This window comes from Squalius cephalus (assembly GCF_949319135.1).
Source record: "Squalius cephalus genome assembly, chromosome: 24".
Lineage (NCBI taxonomy): Eukaryota > Metazoa > Chordata > Actinopteri > Cypriniformes > Leuciscidae > Squalius > Squalius cephalus.
The window spans coordinates 2856601-2875479 of record NC_137145.1 but is presented as its reverse complement, the minus strand read 5'-3'; the positions used below and the strand labels follow the sequence as shown (position 1 = coordinate 2875479).

Sequence of the window (18879 nt, the reverse complement as noted above, 5' to 3'; positions counted from 1 at the left end):
AAGTGTCATATTTCTGTTAAAGAGTATTGTATTGTCATGAATTCTATTTCTGCCTAAATTTTATCTCTATTCAGAAATCAGGGCACTTGGTGTAACACTGTAGGAAGCAAAGTCTCCAAACATTTGTTTTTAGATAAACTTGATTTAATTAATGATACTGTAAATGCAGTAACCAATCGATTAGATCTCTTCTTGTTAATATCTCTTCTCCTCCATGTAAATTTGTTTGGGTTAATATGTTTCCCTCATTTGAGTGGGAACATTTTTTGGGAGGTCTTAGTCGGTTTTCTGTAACAAATAAAACCAAAGAAGTGTAATCTAAAATTGCTCACAGAATATATCCTGTGAAAGACACATTAGAGCGTTTTCACTTGGGTATTGATTGCAATTACTGTTTTTGTAATTGTGAAAGAGAGTTATTTTCTGATTGTCCGTTCATCAATCTTTTGGTATGAGATGTCTCAATTTCTAAGTGTTAAAATGAACTGCAACCTAGTCTTAAATTTGTCATCTGTCTTACTTCATACAAATGAATATGACTTTTCCTAAAGAAAAATATATGTTATTGATTTGTTTTTGTTATTAGGAAAATTGTATATTCATCTAACTAAATGGAGTAACTCAAAACCCAAGTTTGCTCATTTTAAAGCAGCCTTTGAAAATGTATTAAGAGTCTGTAAAGTTTTTTAAAAAAATCAAAAGCCCAAAGATCTATATCTCTGCTAAATGAATTTAACATGTTTGTGATGCCCTTTATTTTTAAGTTCCTTTTTTTTTGTGAAAATTGTTGTGTTTCAAGTTATACTTACAAAATGTGAAAATGTGTAAAAGAAATGTGTCAAAAACTTGATACTGAATTCTGTCATTTTGAAAAAGTAAGGAACTTTGATACAATGCAGTGTGATTTGGTCGTCGGAATACTAGCTTATTATACACTGAACTATTTTTTTTTATAAAACACTATGAAACAATGCGCAATATGTAGTGAGAAACATTTCAATTAGCAGTATGCTATACATTTGGCAGCCATTAAGTCAAACAACACTGGAAGTGTAAAAATTCCTGTGTGATAATGTCCAATGCAGTGTGATTCAGAATTGAACACTAGTTTACGGTTTACTGAATACTGTATACCACCTACTATGTTTAAAAATACTATGAAACTGCGCAGTTTTCAATGATTAACCCTTTGATTCACAGTATTGTCGTCACATGCCCAGTTATCGCCTACATCGCATTTGTGTAGAAATGTCAAAACATGTGGTACAGCCTAAGTAGAGATGTTAAAATCACAGTTGACATCACTTCCTGTTGAAATAGAAGGTCAGGTCATAAAGCACGTACACTACTACAGTATTCCTCTCACAGGCGTGGTGTGAACGGATGAAATGGATGTGCGAGAGCCAGGCAGTTCATCGCCTCGTTCCAGCAGATGAGCAGTCTCCTCTGGTAATGCTTACCCTTGCAAGTTCAACCCAAATTAAGTGCCTCATCTTCATTGCAGGCTGTAAGGCGATTGATTTGTCCCTTTTAATCAATTTATTTAATTAGTCATACATTCAGCTCTTAACATGCACTGCCTTTCTCCTCGTCTCGTCTTCGCTTCTGGGTCTCTGGAGATTATCGGGGAAATTATCCAGCAACCCCCACCAATGGAGAGCCGATAAACAAAAGTCTATTAAGGCCCCGCCAGTGTTTAAAGATCACGCGCTAATCGATTATTAGGCTATTATTTTACCTGACAATGTGGAAAAAAAGGGACAGATTCTGCTTCAAATTAGACAACCGTCTGATGGAGTTGCTGAAATGCAAACATTTGGTGGTGGCATTGAACTGTTCGCTAATGGTTTGTTTTGATGCGAGCGGTGATTGGTTTACAGCGCTGTCGTCGCCGCACAGATGGGCAATGTATTAAAAGTTTGTGAATTAAAAGCATCATTCATAGTACAGATGTGCCATGGATTAAATTAGCATTGTACCTACAGTTTCAAACGCTAGTGTTTCTGAAAAGCTAAAGGATTTAAATACACATAATTTGCATTTACAGAAGTACCTTTGGTATTGTAAAATGTTTATATATATATATATATATATATATACATATATATATAATCAATAATAAATAAATAATACAAATATCTATTATAAATATTTTTAATTTATAATAAAATATAAATGATAATAAAAATGTATTATGAAATAATATATAATGTAATATATACATATATAATGTATTAAATTATATATTTTTAATTTATAATAAAATATAAATAAATAATTAATAATCAATAAAAACATGTATTATAAAATCATTTATATATATATATATTTTTTTTTTTTATAAATTAAAAATATTTATAATACATATTTGTATTATTTATTTATTATTGATTTTATATATATATATATATTATTATTATTATTTGCCCTTACAATAATAGCCACTACTGTGATAAGGATTTGTGGATGTTGCAAAAATGTTCTGAGGGTTTTAGCATGGTGCTATGTTAACTTATACGTATCACAGTGTATTATTTAGGTTTAAGGCTTTGTTTAATTCATTAACAGTATGAGTGTAAAGTAATAGTGATGCTTGGCGAATGATAATGGAATAAAACATGCATCTTAGGACTGTAAAGCCAAGCATGTGGTCATGAGAAAAGGCTCCTCTGTGTGTGTGTGTGTGTGCATTTCACGGCAGGACTGTGAGCGAGCGCTGAGGGAATTGCACATTTGTTATTCCGGAGGCATATTTGAAGCCCATTTAATCAAGCTGTGATGAGAAAAGATGCAGAAAGGATGAGATGGCCCCTCGCATTGATAGGGTCTGGCCGGGGCAACCGATGAACCACCTGAGGTCTTACCGGCAGACAGGCACGCCAGAATTATGGAAATAGATTCCACTCGACTCATCTCTCGCCTCTCTCTTCAGGTGCTTCTTCCTGGAATGTTAAACAATGGCGTGTTTTAATCTTGCAGGTAGAGCGCAGAGTTCACGAGCTCATGAAAACCATGACGTGCCTCCGATCTCTGAACCCTCGGAAAGCTGCCGGTCACGCTTCTACATTCACACCGCGGAGAGAGAGAGGCCTGAATCTGCGGGAATATCTTCTGCACTTAAAGGTGATTTGAGTCATTTATGTTGAAATGCTGTCAGGAAACCTGTTTGATAACACTCATTATTTTTGCAGTTTCATTGGGGGTGTCACAGAAAACAACACTACAAACTTTGATTTGAAGCAAAAAAGTATTTGAAAATCGGACCAACCAGAAAACAAAGATTCAAGACTGCTGAAGTGAGGGAAAATCCCATGAAGCATTGCATACAGCATAATCAAATTATCAAACTAAAGATGTTGATTGATTATTTTACTTTTATTCCAAAATATGCATATATACTAGGATGCACGATATATATATCGGCCACCATATCGGTATTGGCCGATATATGTTAATTTTTAATGTTATCGGCCCATTAAAGAAAATTTGTCCGATATATTAAAGCCAATAAATAATGTATTATTTCCTTCAGATGAGACACTGTTCAACATGATGGTTCTGAATTGCTTGAAATATGATTGGAATCACTTCAGAAAAGGAAAAGTGCAACATGTGCAGATGTGTCATATCGGCTACATAAAATTATAATGAGAACATCATAATTGTGTGCTTGAGACATGGCTTTTAATGATGAGACTTTTGTTTTTGTAATCAGGCTCTCAAAAATTATATAAAAATTTGGATTTAGATTTATCGGACAATATATCGGTTATCGGCTTTCAAATATAAAGAATTATCGGTTATCGGTATCGGCCAAAATGTTCAAATAGGCGCATCCCTAATATCTGAGCAGTTTGAGCATATAGTGAGATTGGCTATTACATAATTCATGGGTGTTACATGTAAGATGTGTTTGCAGAATCATGCAATGTAGTTTTTCAGCAGGAAGTCCTCGGTTAAACACGATTATTTAAAAAAATGAGTTGAAATAATGTGAACTGATGGCTTCAACACAAACATATACCATCGATTAACAACCTCGTAACTCACTGTACGGCTGTCTTTAAAGGTTTATAAGTTATTTCTCAAAATGAATCGAATTTTTACTTACCGAACTCGACTGTTGCACTTAATTTTTTATACATAAAAATACATATTTTGTTAAATTAACTGAGCTATATTAAGCTAGAAGGGCGTTTTTCAACCAACATGACGTGCATCAGATTTTTGTTTCTGTTTATGCATATACAGTTTATATTTTGTATACATATATGTATATTAGTGTCTGGTTTGGTACTTAAGGATAAACATATTGCAATCCTTAAGCTAAACTGGTGTGGTTTGCGAACACAAGCATGACTATTACAATTGCTCATATTAGGGTTACTGATTTTCTTCTAAAAATGTGAATATTTGGTTTTATCAAATATAGTTAAATAATTTCTGCTGATCTGAATTATGAATGATCTGGGTTCTGTTTTTTTCATCTCCTGTTCTCCATACAGGGCATAAGTGCTGAACTAGTATTTATATGTAATGAGATAAAGAACAGCCTGTGTGTGTGTGTGTGTGTGTGTGTGTGTAGATTCATTCTACTCTGGGTAATAGCAATGCTAATGTGATTGTTAAGAACTGCTGGCATCAGCATATTGCATTGGCTGTTACTTTTAATCAGTGGTAAGGAGAAAATCACAACCGCTCGTGATTGCACAAATTATCTGCCTGAAAAAGTCAGCGTGGAGTAACTATGCAAAACATGGCTAACTAACCTGACAGATACTCTCCACTGGCGGCCGCTCAATCAAATCGTTCCTGTAGCCTTACTGAGCAATTCACTTTCAAATCCTCATGAAATCAAAAATAACCCTCCTTACTTTACTACATGTTCCTGGTAATGATAACACACCAACGATTAGCGTACGCTAAGAAAAAGCGGCGCCGTACAAACAACTCTTTCTCCTAGTTCACAAAGCAAGCAGTCTAACTTTTAATACGTCCGTGGAAAATTACCAGGGTCATTGTGCGGATGGTGATTAAGCGACAGTTTAATCTCCAGCGCTTCTGGACGGCGGGGGTCGGGGGGGTGTATTTGCATTAGCAATCTCTGTGAAACTTTGCTAAATTGGCTGTAGTAGAAATCTCAGCTAATGTGATCTAATTTAGTTTTCGCCGCTCTGCTGTGAATGTCAAACATGTCTGACCTCGTCCGTTAGTTATCCAGACAGCAGCCAAGAATCTTACAGGACTCGCTGCCACTCGACGGCAGGTCTGAATCAGTCTGATGAGCCTTGAATATCAAATAACCAGTTTTGCATTTTATGAAGAAAAAATGAGCAGTGTCTGGCCATTCATAACTCACTGCTCTGGTGTTGTGTTGCAATTTCTAGGGTGTTGCTAGGGTGTTCTGTGTGGTTGCTAGGTGGTTGCATAATGGCTAAAGTCAAAAGTGAGTATGTTGAATGCAATGTAAGTCGCTTTGGATAAACGTGTCAGTCAAATGAATTAATGTTAATGTAAAAGACCATCAAAAAAGACAACACTGTTAAAAAAAATTGTTTGTAATTTTTACAGAAAAATACTATTAAATGCTACAGTAAAAACCGTAAAACAGTAAAAAAATGTAAATGCTTTAACATTGCATATGTAATTTTACTGGAAAATGCTGTCAAATTAAAATGTAAATGCTTTAATGTTGCATTATATGTAATTTTCTTATTATAAAGGGACAAAAGGATCTTATTATAATATTACCGCCCCTTAATCTGCATGTTTCCACCCTCGACACCGCCATTTGGTCTTTGCAATGGCAAAGCATGCAAACTGTTCTGTCATTGATGCACAGACGAGCACAGAACACTATTTGTGTCACAGCTGTCTTATAAAGACCTCAGGGAACTGTGTAAACGTGTGTAAAAGACCGTATGCAAGTCCATGAGATAAATCAATGTAACTCCACAACAAATACATAAATGTATCCACTAACCATTCAGAAACGTCTAAAAGTTGAACCTCTTCCTGAGTCTCTCCATAAAGGCTTCACTCACTGGTTATTCCTGGATTTCGCTACTGTCGTGTTTTGTTATCGCTGGAGTTTCCGAAGCGCGTGTAAAGGATCGTCTTCTGAACAGAGGCGGAGCAGCAGCTCATTTGCATTTAAAGGAACACACACACAAAAAACGACGCGATTTTGCTCACACTCAAAAACGGGCAACTTTGATAAGCTAAAATAAATGATCTGTGGGATATTTTGAGCTGAAATTTTACAGACACATTCTTGGGAACACCAAAGATTTATATTACAACTTGTGAAAAGGGGCAATAATAAGTCACCTTTAAGTACATTAAAAAGCAAGTAATTTTTACTAGGGTATCCGTACTTTTACTCAAGTACAGTGTGCTTCATCCACCACTAAAATAGTGCAATAAACATTCACTTAATAACAGAAAATATAACACAAACAATAACACAAAGACCATCAAAATAGACTACACTGTAAAAAAAAAAAAGTACTACAAATGCTACAGTAAAAGCCTGTTAACTGTAAGTTACCTTCCCATGACAGTGAAAAAATGTAAATGCTTTAACGTTGCATTGCATTATATGTAATTTTACTGGAAAATGCTGTCAAATGTATGGTTCTTGCAAGTAAAATCAATGAATTACCATATCATTTATGGTTAAAAAAGTAAAATGGCATTTCCAGAAGTCCTTGCATTACACATCACATATTCTTTTCCTCTTATTTTTATTATCAGTAATGTTCATTATGGAGGTTTTTGTTACTGTTATTTAGTGAATGTTTATTGCATTATTTTATATGACCCTGTGCACCGTCTTTATACAAGTACTGGCTATATTTTATGAACAAGCAACTAATGATAAACTCTGAAAAATGCTGTCAAAGTAATGATTATGGCAAGTAAAAACTATGAATCACCATATATTTTGGTGTAAGATAGTTACAAATAGCTCCATAGTCCGTTGTTTTTTGCAAGGAAAAACGGTATTATTATGGTGGTTACAATTAAGGAAAAAAGCAGATTTTGTGTATTAATGAAATATACGGTTATAAGATACAGGAATCCTGTAAAACCAGAAACATTTTCACTGTATTTTTTACAGTGTTTAAAAAAATAAAAATAAAAAAAACATTTTGGCAAACCACAGCTTTACCGTAAATTGAACAGGATATTTTTCTTTTACAGTAAGCCTAGCCTACTAACCTAGACCAGCTAACCAATCTCAGGCTGGTTAGTAAAGCAAGCACCACCAAAGAAATATTGTGAAGATGATATGCCTATTGTTTGTTCTGTATGAATTAGATCTCTAAGTTGTTTACACAAAGAAACCAGCGAGTAACTAGATAGGGAGTTGTATTATTCTTGTTTATGAAGTGGCTTTTATAGTTTTGCACATGATCTTCATCAGTTTTGTAAGACTTTGAGTGCTGGTATTTTTGTATAATATATGAATGCAGCATGTTGGCAGAGAGAGAGAGAGAGAGAGAGAGAGAGAGAGAGAGAGAGATGGTGCTGGTGATCTCCTCCATTATTCATTAGGGCTCGTCTCAGACGGTAGAAGAATCCGTAGTGAGGTGGATTTGCGAATTATTATGATTCCGGTTAGCCAGCTCCAATAAGACCTTTAACTCCGGCGAGCTTAAGGCCTGTCATCCCCCGTTGACTTTAATTATAATTTCTATTCCCTCAGCTTTCTGCTGCTCTGTGGTTTTCAATCATCACACACACACACACACACACACGTACACACACCTGTTTGGCCTCTCCGACCCTCTCCAGAGGAGACGCTCGGACTCTGACAGCCCTATAAAGTCATTAATGGCTCCTGTAGCTCATGTTGGAATATTACGCCCAGTCGTAGCAACACGAGGTCTGTGGAAACTGTGTGATTGCAGATCTTCTGGCCTTTTCCGGACGCAGTCGTACTGATAGGACTGGTGCGATTCAAAGGCACATTCTGTGCTATTCTGGAGCAGTTCCTCTAAATGCCCGTCGTTCGCTGTGGGCAGGAAGTGTTCATGCTGACTGGTTTAACATCACCATCCGGTTTGTGTTTTTGTGTGTGCTGGTTATCCTGTCACTATTCTGGATAACAATGAGGAGTCACCATGTTTATAGATCCTGTTTATATTTGATGTTTCTATTTCACCATGTTTACATTCATATAGCATAATAATAATTTTTTTTTAAAGTCTAATGTAGTTGGACATTAGTGATATCTATGCAATAACATATAGGTTGAAATGCTCTCTCTTTGTTGATTTTCATTGTGTGTGCGTGTGTGTGTGTGTGTGTGTGTGTGTTTCTATATTTCTAAATTACATACATAATTTATTCAGTAGGTAGACAGATGCATGCATTGATACATGTAAAATTGAAATATAATTAGATATTGATGATGAATTAAATGAAAGTTTAAAAGTCTTTTGTGGGTTCGTCTAGTACAGCAAGAGCGCCAGCTGGTGGAGAACATTTGCATTGCATTTTGTTTTATATTGCATACATCACTTCAATTCATACATTAATTTATTTATTTTTTGGGGGTTTTGCCCTGTTCCCTGTTCAAAATTGTATTCTGCACAGCATGGTCTTAATATACAAATATACACGAAAAATGTAATTGAAATATTATTGAATATTGTTAAATCAATGATTTTAAATAAAATTTAAAATAATAATTTAATACATTTTAAATAAATCATATATAAAATAATAGATTATTTAAATACAATTTAAATATTGTTAAGTAGCCTATTAAATATAATAGCAACTATTATTCAATATTATTACATTGATTTATTTATTTAAAATTCTAAATAAACATGGATAAATCGTGTTTGTCTGCGTAATAACTATAAATACATAACCAAAAATGCACAATAATCTCTTGCAGCTCTTAATTTAATTAATTTAAAGAGAAAATAGTTTTGAGTTTAGACCTATAGCTCCTCTGTCAAATGTCTCCATGTAGCTGAACATGAATAAAACATTCATGCTCTTGCATATTTAGATGAATCTGGGAGAAAATGATGCATGACTGGTATTTCCTCGTCATGAATGAGGTGAAAGTCTCCCAGTAACATGCATTCACACACGCACACTGAGAAATGTGAACCGAAAGCCGTACGTGCATCTCATGCAGATAAAAGTGCATGATCATGGTGTCAGACTCGTGTTTACTCATTACGCCCATAGGATAGAGGCTTTCCATATGCAGCGAGAGGCTGTCCCAGAATGCATTGCACGTTTTATTCCAAATGCACCTGCAAATTAGGCAAAATGTGACATTTTAAAGTAAAAAAAAAATGGAAACATAATTTTCTTGTAAAACATTCTTTGTTTCATTTACAACTTAAAAAAAGGGTAACACTTTATTTGAAGCCTTTATATGATGCGTTATAAATGTATTTATAATGTACATTATAATGCGTTATATCTTTTCATATAACTGCATTATATTCAAAATGCATTATAATATCTGCAGATTCATTTTTACATCTAAAATTGTTTGTCATGTGTTTTAATGCATTAAATGTGTAACAACGAATAGATAAGTATAGTAATGTATTTTAACTGTGGTTGCAATTATTCATGAGATCACACAATGCATTATAAAGTACATTACAAGGCATAAATAATACATTAAAAAACCTTTATAGTGCATTAGGTTACACTCTATTTTAATGTGCCTGTGTTACCGTGTAATTAAACATTTAAATACTGAGTAATACTGAACTACAGGGTTAGGGTTTGGTTTAGGGTTAGTTGCATGTAATTATGCATAATTTATAGTAAGTACACGTAACACGTGCAAGAAGGACACTGTAAAATAAAGTGTTACCTTGCATTATATATATCAAGGCATTAAGTGTAGTTTCGGGTTCATTTTAATTTGACAACATTTTCCAGTAAAATTACATATAATGCAACGTTAAAGCAATTACATTTTAATTTGACAACATTTTCCAGTAAAATTACATATAATGCAACGTTAAAGCATTTATATTTTAATTTGACAACATTTTCCTAAAATTACATATAATGCAATGTTAAAGCAATTTACTTTTTAATTTGACATCATTTTCCAATAAAATTACATATAATGCAACGTTAAAGCATTTATATTTTAATTTGACAACGGTTTCCAGTAAAATTACATATAATGCAACGTTAAAGCATTTACATTTTAATTTGACAATGTTTTCCAGTAAAATTACATGTAATGCAACGTTAAAGCATTTATATTTTAATTTGGCAACATTTTCCTGTAAAATTACATATAATGCAATGTTAAAGCATTTATATTTTAATTTGACAACGATTTTCCTGTAAAATTACATATAATGCAACGTTAAAGCATTTACTTTTTAATTTTACAACATTTTCCAGTAAAATTACATATAATGCAACGTTAAAGCATTTACTGTATATATTAATTTGACAACATTTTCCAGTAAAATTACATATAATGCAACGTTAAAGCATTTATATATTAATTTGACAGCATTTTCCAGTAAAGTTACATATAATGCAACCATCCAGTGTAGTTGCAATGGGGTTTCAGTAATTGTCTGGGGTTTCTTCGAATCATTAACACTTAATGAGCAATAATAGTGATGACTGCTTGAGTGACCTCCACTAACTATCTCAATAACAACCTGTTGTGAGGGCATCAGTCTCTCATCTTAGCAAGGCCTGAAAATATTACGAGCAAATTAGCATTTCAGAGACTCTTATACGGCGTCTGCACTTCATGGACTGAATCTCTTCTAGAAAGCTCTCCAGATAATTCTCCATCCCCTCACAAGCTCTGTTTGTGCCGTGTGTGTCCCGAGAGAGTGTGTGTGAGGCTCTCTGTGGTATATTGCTCTGTCAATATGCCCTGCTCTCAGGTACACATGACTAGGATGAAGTCGCTGACAAACACGAGGAAGAGATGACGACTTTGTCATCATTTATTGTCGCCCTTTTCCTTCTAGGATTCTCTTGTTCTTCACGAAGCGAGAGTTGTGTCGGTAAGTGTTCTGAGAGTGGGCTCATTTAGAGACAGGTAGTCAATATTTCAGCCTGTGTGTGTGTGTGTGTGTCCTCAGCAGGTAACGTCAGTTTGTCGTTGTCTGTCAGCAATAACTCGTCTCTGCTGGTTGAGTGGAACAGCGGGAGCAAACACACGACCCAATGTGCGCTGCTCATCTCAACTGAAGGAAGACAGGAGATTCAGATGCACCTCTTACCAAGGTTAAAGCTCTTTATACAGCTCAATCTTTTACAAAGAATGTGGGAAACGTTTCAAGATCTTCAATAAGTGATGGAATATGGTGGTTGTGTTTCAGGTCTGGATCTCTCCTACTGGTAAACATGACAGACAAACACCAGCACTCCTTCTTATGCAGCTGTTTTGATCAATCTCAGGGACTCTTGTGCTCGAAGAACATAAGCTTTGTCATGGGTAACTTTTTAATGATAAACACTGTACGTTTGTAGCCTTGAAATTACACACACACACAAAAAAAAGTCCTGTGAAAAAATATTCTTAATGCCTTAAAATAGCTTGAATGTAACTCGACACCCTTGCCTCATTTAGTATTCGCAGTTCTATGAATATGCAAATGAGCCCCGCCTCCACTCACTCACTCAGCTCAGAGATCCACAGGTTGACGATCACACGTTGATCTGATTGGTTACAAGGTAGTTTGTGACGTCAGAAACACCAGCGATTTCAAAGCGTGTTTTTGAGACTGTCTTTGGTTCACTGCAGTTTTAAGGAGGAAATACTCAGCAATGCTGTCGACTTATGAATTTACACATGGTTTGTCTTAAAGCAGATTAAAAACACCACATAGACATATAAACAACATTAAAAGCTGGATTTTCACCACAGGAGGGCTATATCGGGGGAAAAATCGGTAATACCGATTATCATTCGATCTCTATACAAATATATTTAGACAAAAATAATATATAAATTATATAAAAAAATATTGATTTATATATTTGTCAATAACTTTATTTTTATAATTATAATGTGTAATAATATTCAATTGAATATATACAGTGCTGGTCAGAATTATTTGCCCCCTTGGTAAATATGATCAAAGATGGCTGTAAAAAATAATTCTGCATTGTTAACCCTTTTGATATTTAATAAAAAAAGAAAAAAATTATAAAGAAAAAAATCAAAGCTTTTATTGAAGTAAAAGAATTGAAAGTGGGGGGAAAATCACATTATGAAATAACTATTTTTCTCCAAAACACGTTGGGAACAATTATTTGCCCACTTTTATTAAATACTTTTTGTAACCTCCTTTTTCCAAGATATCAGCTCTGAGTCTTCTCTCTCCTATAATGCCGGATGAGTTTGGAGAACAGAGACCATTCCTCCATACAGAATCTCTCCAGATACTCTGCTGTATCTTTAGTGCTGTGGGCCTAATCTTCTCCCAGAGGTCCTGGACATCTTGTACATAGATTCGATCAAATACCAACAGATAAAAAATCAAAACCTGACAACCTCTGCTAGAAATCTTATAACGGGCCATGTTAGGATCTTCCAACAGGACAGTGATCCAAAAACAAACATCGAAATCAAATCAAAAATGTGTCACTGAGCACAAAGCCAAGCATCTGCAATGGCCATCCCAGTCCCTGACCTGAACCCTATAGAGGAGGAGTGGGCTGAACTGAAGAGGAGAAGCACCAACATGGATCTGGAGAGATTCTGTATGGAGGAATGGTCTCTGTTCTCCAAACTCATCCGGCATTATAGGAGAAGACGCAGCAGAGCTGATATCTTGGAAAAAGGAGATTGCAAAAAATATTTAATAAAAGGGGGGAAATAATTGTTCCCAACGTATTTTGGAGAAAAACATTTATTTAATAATGTGATTTCCCCCCACTTTCAATTATTTTACTTCAATAAAAGGTTAGATTTTTGCAATTTAAAAAAAAAAAAAAAAAAAAAAAAAAAAAATCAAAAGGATAAACAATGCAGATTTATTTTTTACAGCCATCTTTGATCATATTTACCAAGGGGGCAAATAATTCTGATCAGCACTGTATATAGTCAGTTACTAAGATTATATGTGTTTGTAATGCTTTATAAAATAATAAAACATAATAACATTTTATGCATTTTTTTTAATCATATCTGAAATATGAATTAATACAACCTTTATCACAATCATCTATTTTTGCTCTTATCGCAGGCGGCGTTTCCACACCAGCGCTGCTCCTGATGTCAGATACTCAAAACTTTGCCAGTTACATCAGCATGTAAGTGTACTTTCAGTGTTCAATGTTTGAGTGTCCTTCCGGCTCAGATTTTTGCATAATCATTCCAGCTGCCATCATATTAACAAGGCTTGTGTCAGGAGTTTCCTAGAAAACCACTAGAGGGCATCAGGACACAAGACACCAAAACACATGACACTGGATGCGAGATTTGCTAGATTCAGAATGATGTTGTGGCACATAAATAATAATAATAATAATAATGATAATTTTGTGGCACATTAGGTCTATTTTAGTTTAAGAGGATGAGGATGCTTTGATGAATATATATATATATATATATATATATATATGTATGTATGTATGTATGTATTTATGTATGTGTGTGTGTGTGTGTATATATATATATATATATATATATATATATATATATATACAAATAGCATAAAAACAAAATGCAATGCAGTGACAAAAAATGTTTAATTCAACAATTAGTTATAAATATCTGTGCAAAGTAAGCAAATTGTCTGTATTTATGGAAAACCCTGATGACCAAATACATTTGCCTAAATGTGCAATACACAATATTGAAATACTGTGACAAACGTGGTGAGCTAAGTTTGTTCCTGTTTCATATACTGTTTTTAAAAATAGTAGGCAGCACTTTATACAGTAGTGGCCAAAAGTGTTTTTAATGACCCTACAAGTTCGATTAAACCATCAAAATATGAGGAAAATATTTTTGCTTTTTTAAATATTTTAAATATGAAAGAAGAATAAAACTTGGTTAAGGTAATTATCTGATAAAATTATATGGCAAAAAAGGCAAACTACAGCTACAGGTTTTATTTTACTATGAAAAAAAAAAAAAAAAAAGGCATAGAAAAACTAAAATGTTCACATTGACTACAATATAATCAGTTAATAATATTTTGTTGGCTCTGTCTTGTTTTTGCACATGTTCATAATTTATTTGTATGACAGTCCGGCCAAAAATGATGCCGGCACAATTTGTCATGTTTCATTGCGTTATCACCACAAATAAAACAATCGACTCCGCAAGCTCAACGACAAAATATTGAACTAATTAATAATAATATTTGAATAAAAGTTAAAGATGGCAATTTACCTAACGCCAGACATTACTTTTGGCCACTATTGTACTTGTCCATACTATAGTAAAGCTGATATTCCACACTGAACATGGCAAATGAATCTGTTACTTGAACCTGTTCATTAAGATGACTCTTTTGAACCAATACGCTAGCATGAGTCGGGTCACATGCTCTTTGCAAATTCAAATATTTTGTTTTACTCATTTATAATGTGCTGAAATATTTATAAAACAGCTAAAACATATTCTGAAGACACTTTTTCTTAAACAGTGTCAACAATGGTTCTGTTTCTTGTCTTGTCATTGTAAAAGAGTCTGCAGTGTTTCTCCTGAAGTGAACTTACTGGCAGTCACAGTTTATCCGCTTAAAAAAATCGAGGAAATAATCAAAGTGACTGCGTCATACAGCAGAAATATCTGATCCCACGTTTCACACCTGGGAAAAGTGTCATCCTACGCGTCACAGTGTTTGTAATCTCTCCTATTTATTTAAAAACCGCAGTTTTTCATCAAAGCGTGGATAGATAGAAGTTCTGTGGGCTGTAAACAAAATATGGCTCAGTCATGGGCCTTCTCTAAATGTTTAGGGAAGAGCTACGGGTTATTCCCGTTCATATAAACAGGAAAGCGTCACTTAAGGGACTTGCAGTGGATCTTTGGATCTTTTCAGATGGTTCACAATCAATCGACTGAAATTTCCCTAAAGCATTTTCATCTGCCTTCCTGGAAAGCAGCGTTGAATGTTATACTCTGCCACATTGACACATAATTGCAGTCAGAGAGAGCGGCATCTGTGTTTGGACATGTTGGTGTTGTTTATTCAAATACTGATGAGGTTTAAAACTCACAAGCACCCAAAAATAACCTTATGACCCCTGATGCCGCTCCGTCTCAAAGCGGCCCTTCTGTGGACAACACCTGCCGCTGTCTCACGGTTTACACACACACACACACACACACACAGAGCTGGCTGTTTACCCTCTGAAAGAGATCACAGATCAGGGCTTGATGCTTCACGGAGGTCGTCTTTGTTTATGAAGTTTGCATGTCATGTTCGGCTTTGTTTTGAAGCAGAACTGAAAGATATCGGGTCAAACAAGAGAAGAGTTTACAGATATCAATCCGTTTGTATAAATGGAAGTATTATTTCATTCTGAACGCTGGGTAATCGTTTCACACTGCACATGTTTGGCACCGCAATACGGGGTTAACAGGGTTCATAACCCAGGGTAAAAAGTTGGTCTAAGTGTGAAACGTTCCTTTACCCGGGGCTAATACCGGGGTTTAGAATGATGATTTTCACACTGCATTTAACCCCAGGTTATCATTGTTCTAAACAATGTTTTTAACCCCAGGTTATCGTAGTTCTAAACAACACATTTAACCCCAGGTTATTGTCGTTCTAAACAACACATTTAACCCCAGGTTATCGTCATTCTAAACAACACTTTTAACCCCAGGTTATCGTCATTTTAAACAACGCTTTTAACCCCAGGTTATTGTCGTTCTAAATCCCACTTTTAACCCCAGGTTATCGTCATTCTAAACAACACTTTTAACCCCAGGTTATCGTCGTTCTAAACAACGCTTTTAACCCCAGGTTATCGTCGTTCTAAACAACACTTTTAACCCCAGGTTATCGTCGTTCTAAACAACACTTTTAACCCCAGGTTATCGTAGTTCTAAACAACACTTTTAATCCCAGGTTATCGTCGTTCTAAACAACACTTTAACCCCAGGTTATCGTAGTTCTAAACAACACTTTTAACCCCAGGTTATCATTGTTCTAAACAACGCTTTTAACCCCAGGTTATCGTTGTTCTAAACAACACTTTTAATCCCAGGTTATCGTTGTTCTAAACAACACTTTAACCCCAGGTTATCATTGTTCTAAACAACGCTTTTAACCCCAGGTTATCATTGTTCTAAACAACGCTTTTAACCCCAGGTTATCGTTGTTCTAAACAACGCTTTTAACCCCAGGTTATCATTGTTCTAAACAACGCTTTTAACCCCAGGTTATCGTTGTTCTAAACAACACTTTTAACCCCAGGTTATCATTGTTCTAAACAACGCTTTTAACCCCAGGTTATCGTTGTTCTAAACAACACTTTTAATCCCAGGTTATCGTTGTTCTAAACAACACTTTAACCCCAGGTTATCATTGTTCTAAACAACGCTTTTAACCCCAGGTTATCATTGTTCTAAACAACACTTTTAACCCCAGGTTATCATTGTTCTAAACAACGCTTTTAACCCCAGGTTATCGTTGTTCTAAACAACACTTTTAACCCCAGGTTATCGTTGTTCTAAACAACACTTTAACCCCAGGTTATCATTGTTCTAAACAACGCTTTTAACCCCAGGTTATCGTTGTTCTAAACAACGCATTTAACCCCAGGTTATCATTGTTCTAAACAACACTTTTAACCCCAGGTTATCATTGTTCTAAACAACGCTTTTAACCCCAGGTTATCGTTGTTCTAAACAACACTTTTAATCCCAGGTTATCGTTGTTCTAAACAACACTTTAACCCCAGGTTATCATTGTTCTAAACAACGCTTTTAACCCCAGGTTATCGTTGTTCTAAACAACACTTTTAACCCCAGGTTATCGTTGTTCTAAACAACACTTTTAACCCCAGGTTATCGTTGTTCTAAACAACGCATTTAACCCCAGGTTATCATTGTTCTAAACAACGCTTTTAACCCCAGGTTATCGTTGTTCTAAACAACACTTTTAACCCCAGGTTATCGTTGTTCTAAACAACACTTTTAACCCCAGGTTATCGTTGTTCTAAACAACGCATTTAACCCCAGGTTATCATTGTTCTAAACAACACTTTTAACCCCAGGTTATTGTAGTTCTAAACAACGCATTTAACCCCAGGTTATCATTGTTCTAAACAACACTTTTAATCCCAGGTTATCATTGTTCTAACATTGCGTTTAACCCCAGGTAAAGGAACGTTTCACACTTGTAATTTAGAAGCGGAGTTAGCACCACTGTTTACCCGGGGTTAAGCGCAGTGTGTAAAGGCCAAAAAGGCTTATCACACTTGAAATAGTTAACCCACTTTTCACTCTGTGCTTAACCCCAGGTCATTGTCGTTCTAAACACTGTTTTAACCCTGGGTAAAGGAGCACCGCTTTTTACCCAGTCTGTTCATTACTCCAGTTTACGTGTTTTCCATTGCCATGTAGCATCCCATCAAATGGTGAAACGACTGTTTATACAACATGCTGTACAAAGCTCATGAATATGAGGCACACGATTGGCTGTCGGTTTGCTAAGCATCTATTCATAACATTCTAACACGTTTGGCACCTCAATGCGGGGTTAACACTGCAAAATCGTCTCTAATCCTCGCTTCTAAATTACAAGTGTGAATCCCAAACACAGTACGTTCCCCTAACATTCCCATATGGTTCTTTTTTTGGGAACCCTGCAGGGAACGTTAAGGAAACAGAAAGGTTAGGGGAACGTTATGCAAACCTAAAAACACTTTCTATTTCCGTAACACAAACTTTCCTTGATAACCAAAAACAAATGTTATAAATACATGTTTTTGGGATGTTCTGGGAACCAATTTTTTTTAGCTGGGACATTCCTTTAGAACGAGGATAACTCCGGGTTAAGCACAGTATGAAAAGCCCAAAGCGGACCAATTGTTAAAGGAACAGTTCACCCAAATATCTAAATGAAAATGTCATTATTTAGATAAATAAATGCTGTAATTGTGTGTTTTACAGGCAGTGGTTGAACAGCGGTGTGTTTGGAATGACTTTAGCTACATGTGTCATTCTTCTGGTCTACATTACATACAGAAGATGGACGGGGAATAATGGCGTCTTCCGGCTGCGTCTGAGATAGAGAAAGACTCGTCTGGGAATTTAATAGCCTAGTTAAAAAGAAGAGACATTTTTACTCCCTCTGACATTTAATTCAATCTCAAGTATATTGATTTTGTATCAACTAAACTGCAGTGGACCTTAGACGGAGTGAGCGCCATATTTGATGTGACGTGAATGAAAACGAGGTGTGCATGTAGATCATTCTGCCACGAAAAGTCTTTACAAAACATCTCCAGATGACAAAAAAAAAAAGTGAGTTACTGTAAGTTGTATTAAACAGGCATCTATTTTCATTCATGTCAAATTAGAAGCATTTTGACACAAATTTGAAGAATGTTTTCTGTCAATAGAAGTGACATATAGTTCTGTTTAAACCTTTATATTGTAAGTAATGTTCATATGGATCACGCTGTGAAAGGAAGTTATCGCACTAGGAAAAGACTACAGTAAACATTTAAGCAACATTTAGCGTATGAATCATCTTTTCAGCTTTCTAAACTATTAGATAAGCCAGCTTTTACTCTTGTAAACAAATCTAAGTACCAAAACAACAAAGTCATGCAAGTTACTGGCCTCACTAAAAGATAACATTAGCTGGCATAGAAACGTGTTGTTTACTGTGGTAGATTCAGAAAGCACATTACAGTAATTGTTTGGGG

At 35.1% G+C, this 18879-nt stretch overlaps 1 protein-coding gene across 2 annotated transcripts; it reads left to right on the top strand.

Annotated features, from left to right (window-relative positions):
- The first annotated feature begins 1333 nt into the window (after positions 1-1333).
- On the top strand, positions 1334-18592 carry LOC307152276 (uncharacterized protein). Of its 2 annotated transcripts, none has more exons than XM_079860782.1 (7): positions 1334-1449; positions 2980-3123; positions 10914-11036; positions 11118-11259; positions 11355-11470; positions 13227-13293; positions 18119-18592. In XM_079860782.1, exons 3-7 carry the CDS (start codon positions 10958-10960, stop codon positions 18237-18239), a joined length of 525 nt encoding a protein of 174 aa, XP_079716908.1. In that variant the 5' UTR covers positions 1334-1449; positions 2980-3123; positions 10914-10957; the 3' UTR covers positions 18240-18592. The 2 variants fall into 2 exon arrangements, with proteins under 2 accessions (XP_079716908.1, XP_079716907.1); XM_079860781.1 differs by having other exon boundaries at positions 11115-11259.
- The last annotated feature ends 287 nt before the right edge of the window (positions 18593-18879 follow it).

Bases quoted from the DNA above. Each gene is read 5' to 3' on its own strand.
- LOC307152276 (XM_079860781.1), top strand. From the start codon at position 10,958: ATGACGACTTTGTCATCATTTATTGTCGCCCTTTTCCTTCTAGGATTC. The intron at 11,037-11,114 runs GTAAGTGTTCTG...GTGTGTCCTCAG, and splicing joins ACGAAGCGAGAGTTGTGTCG to CAGGTAACGTCAGTTTGTCG. The intron at 11,471-13,226 runs GTAACTTTTTAA...CTCTTATCGCAG, and splicing joins GAACATAAGCTTTGTCATGG to GCGGCGTTTCCACACCAGCG.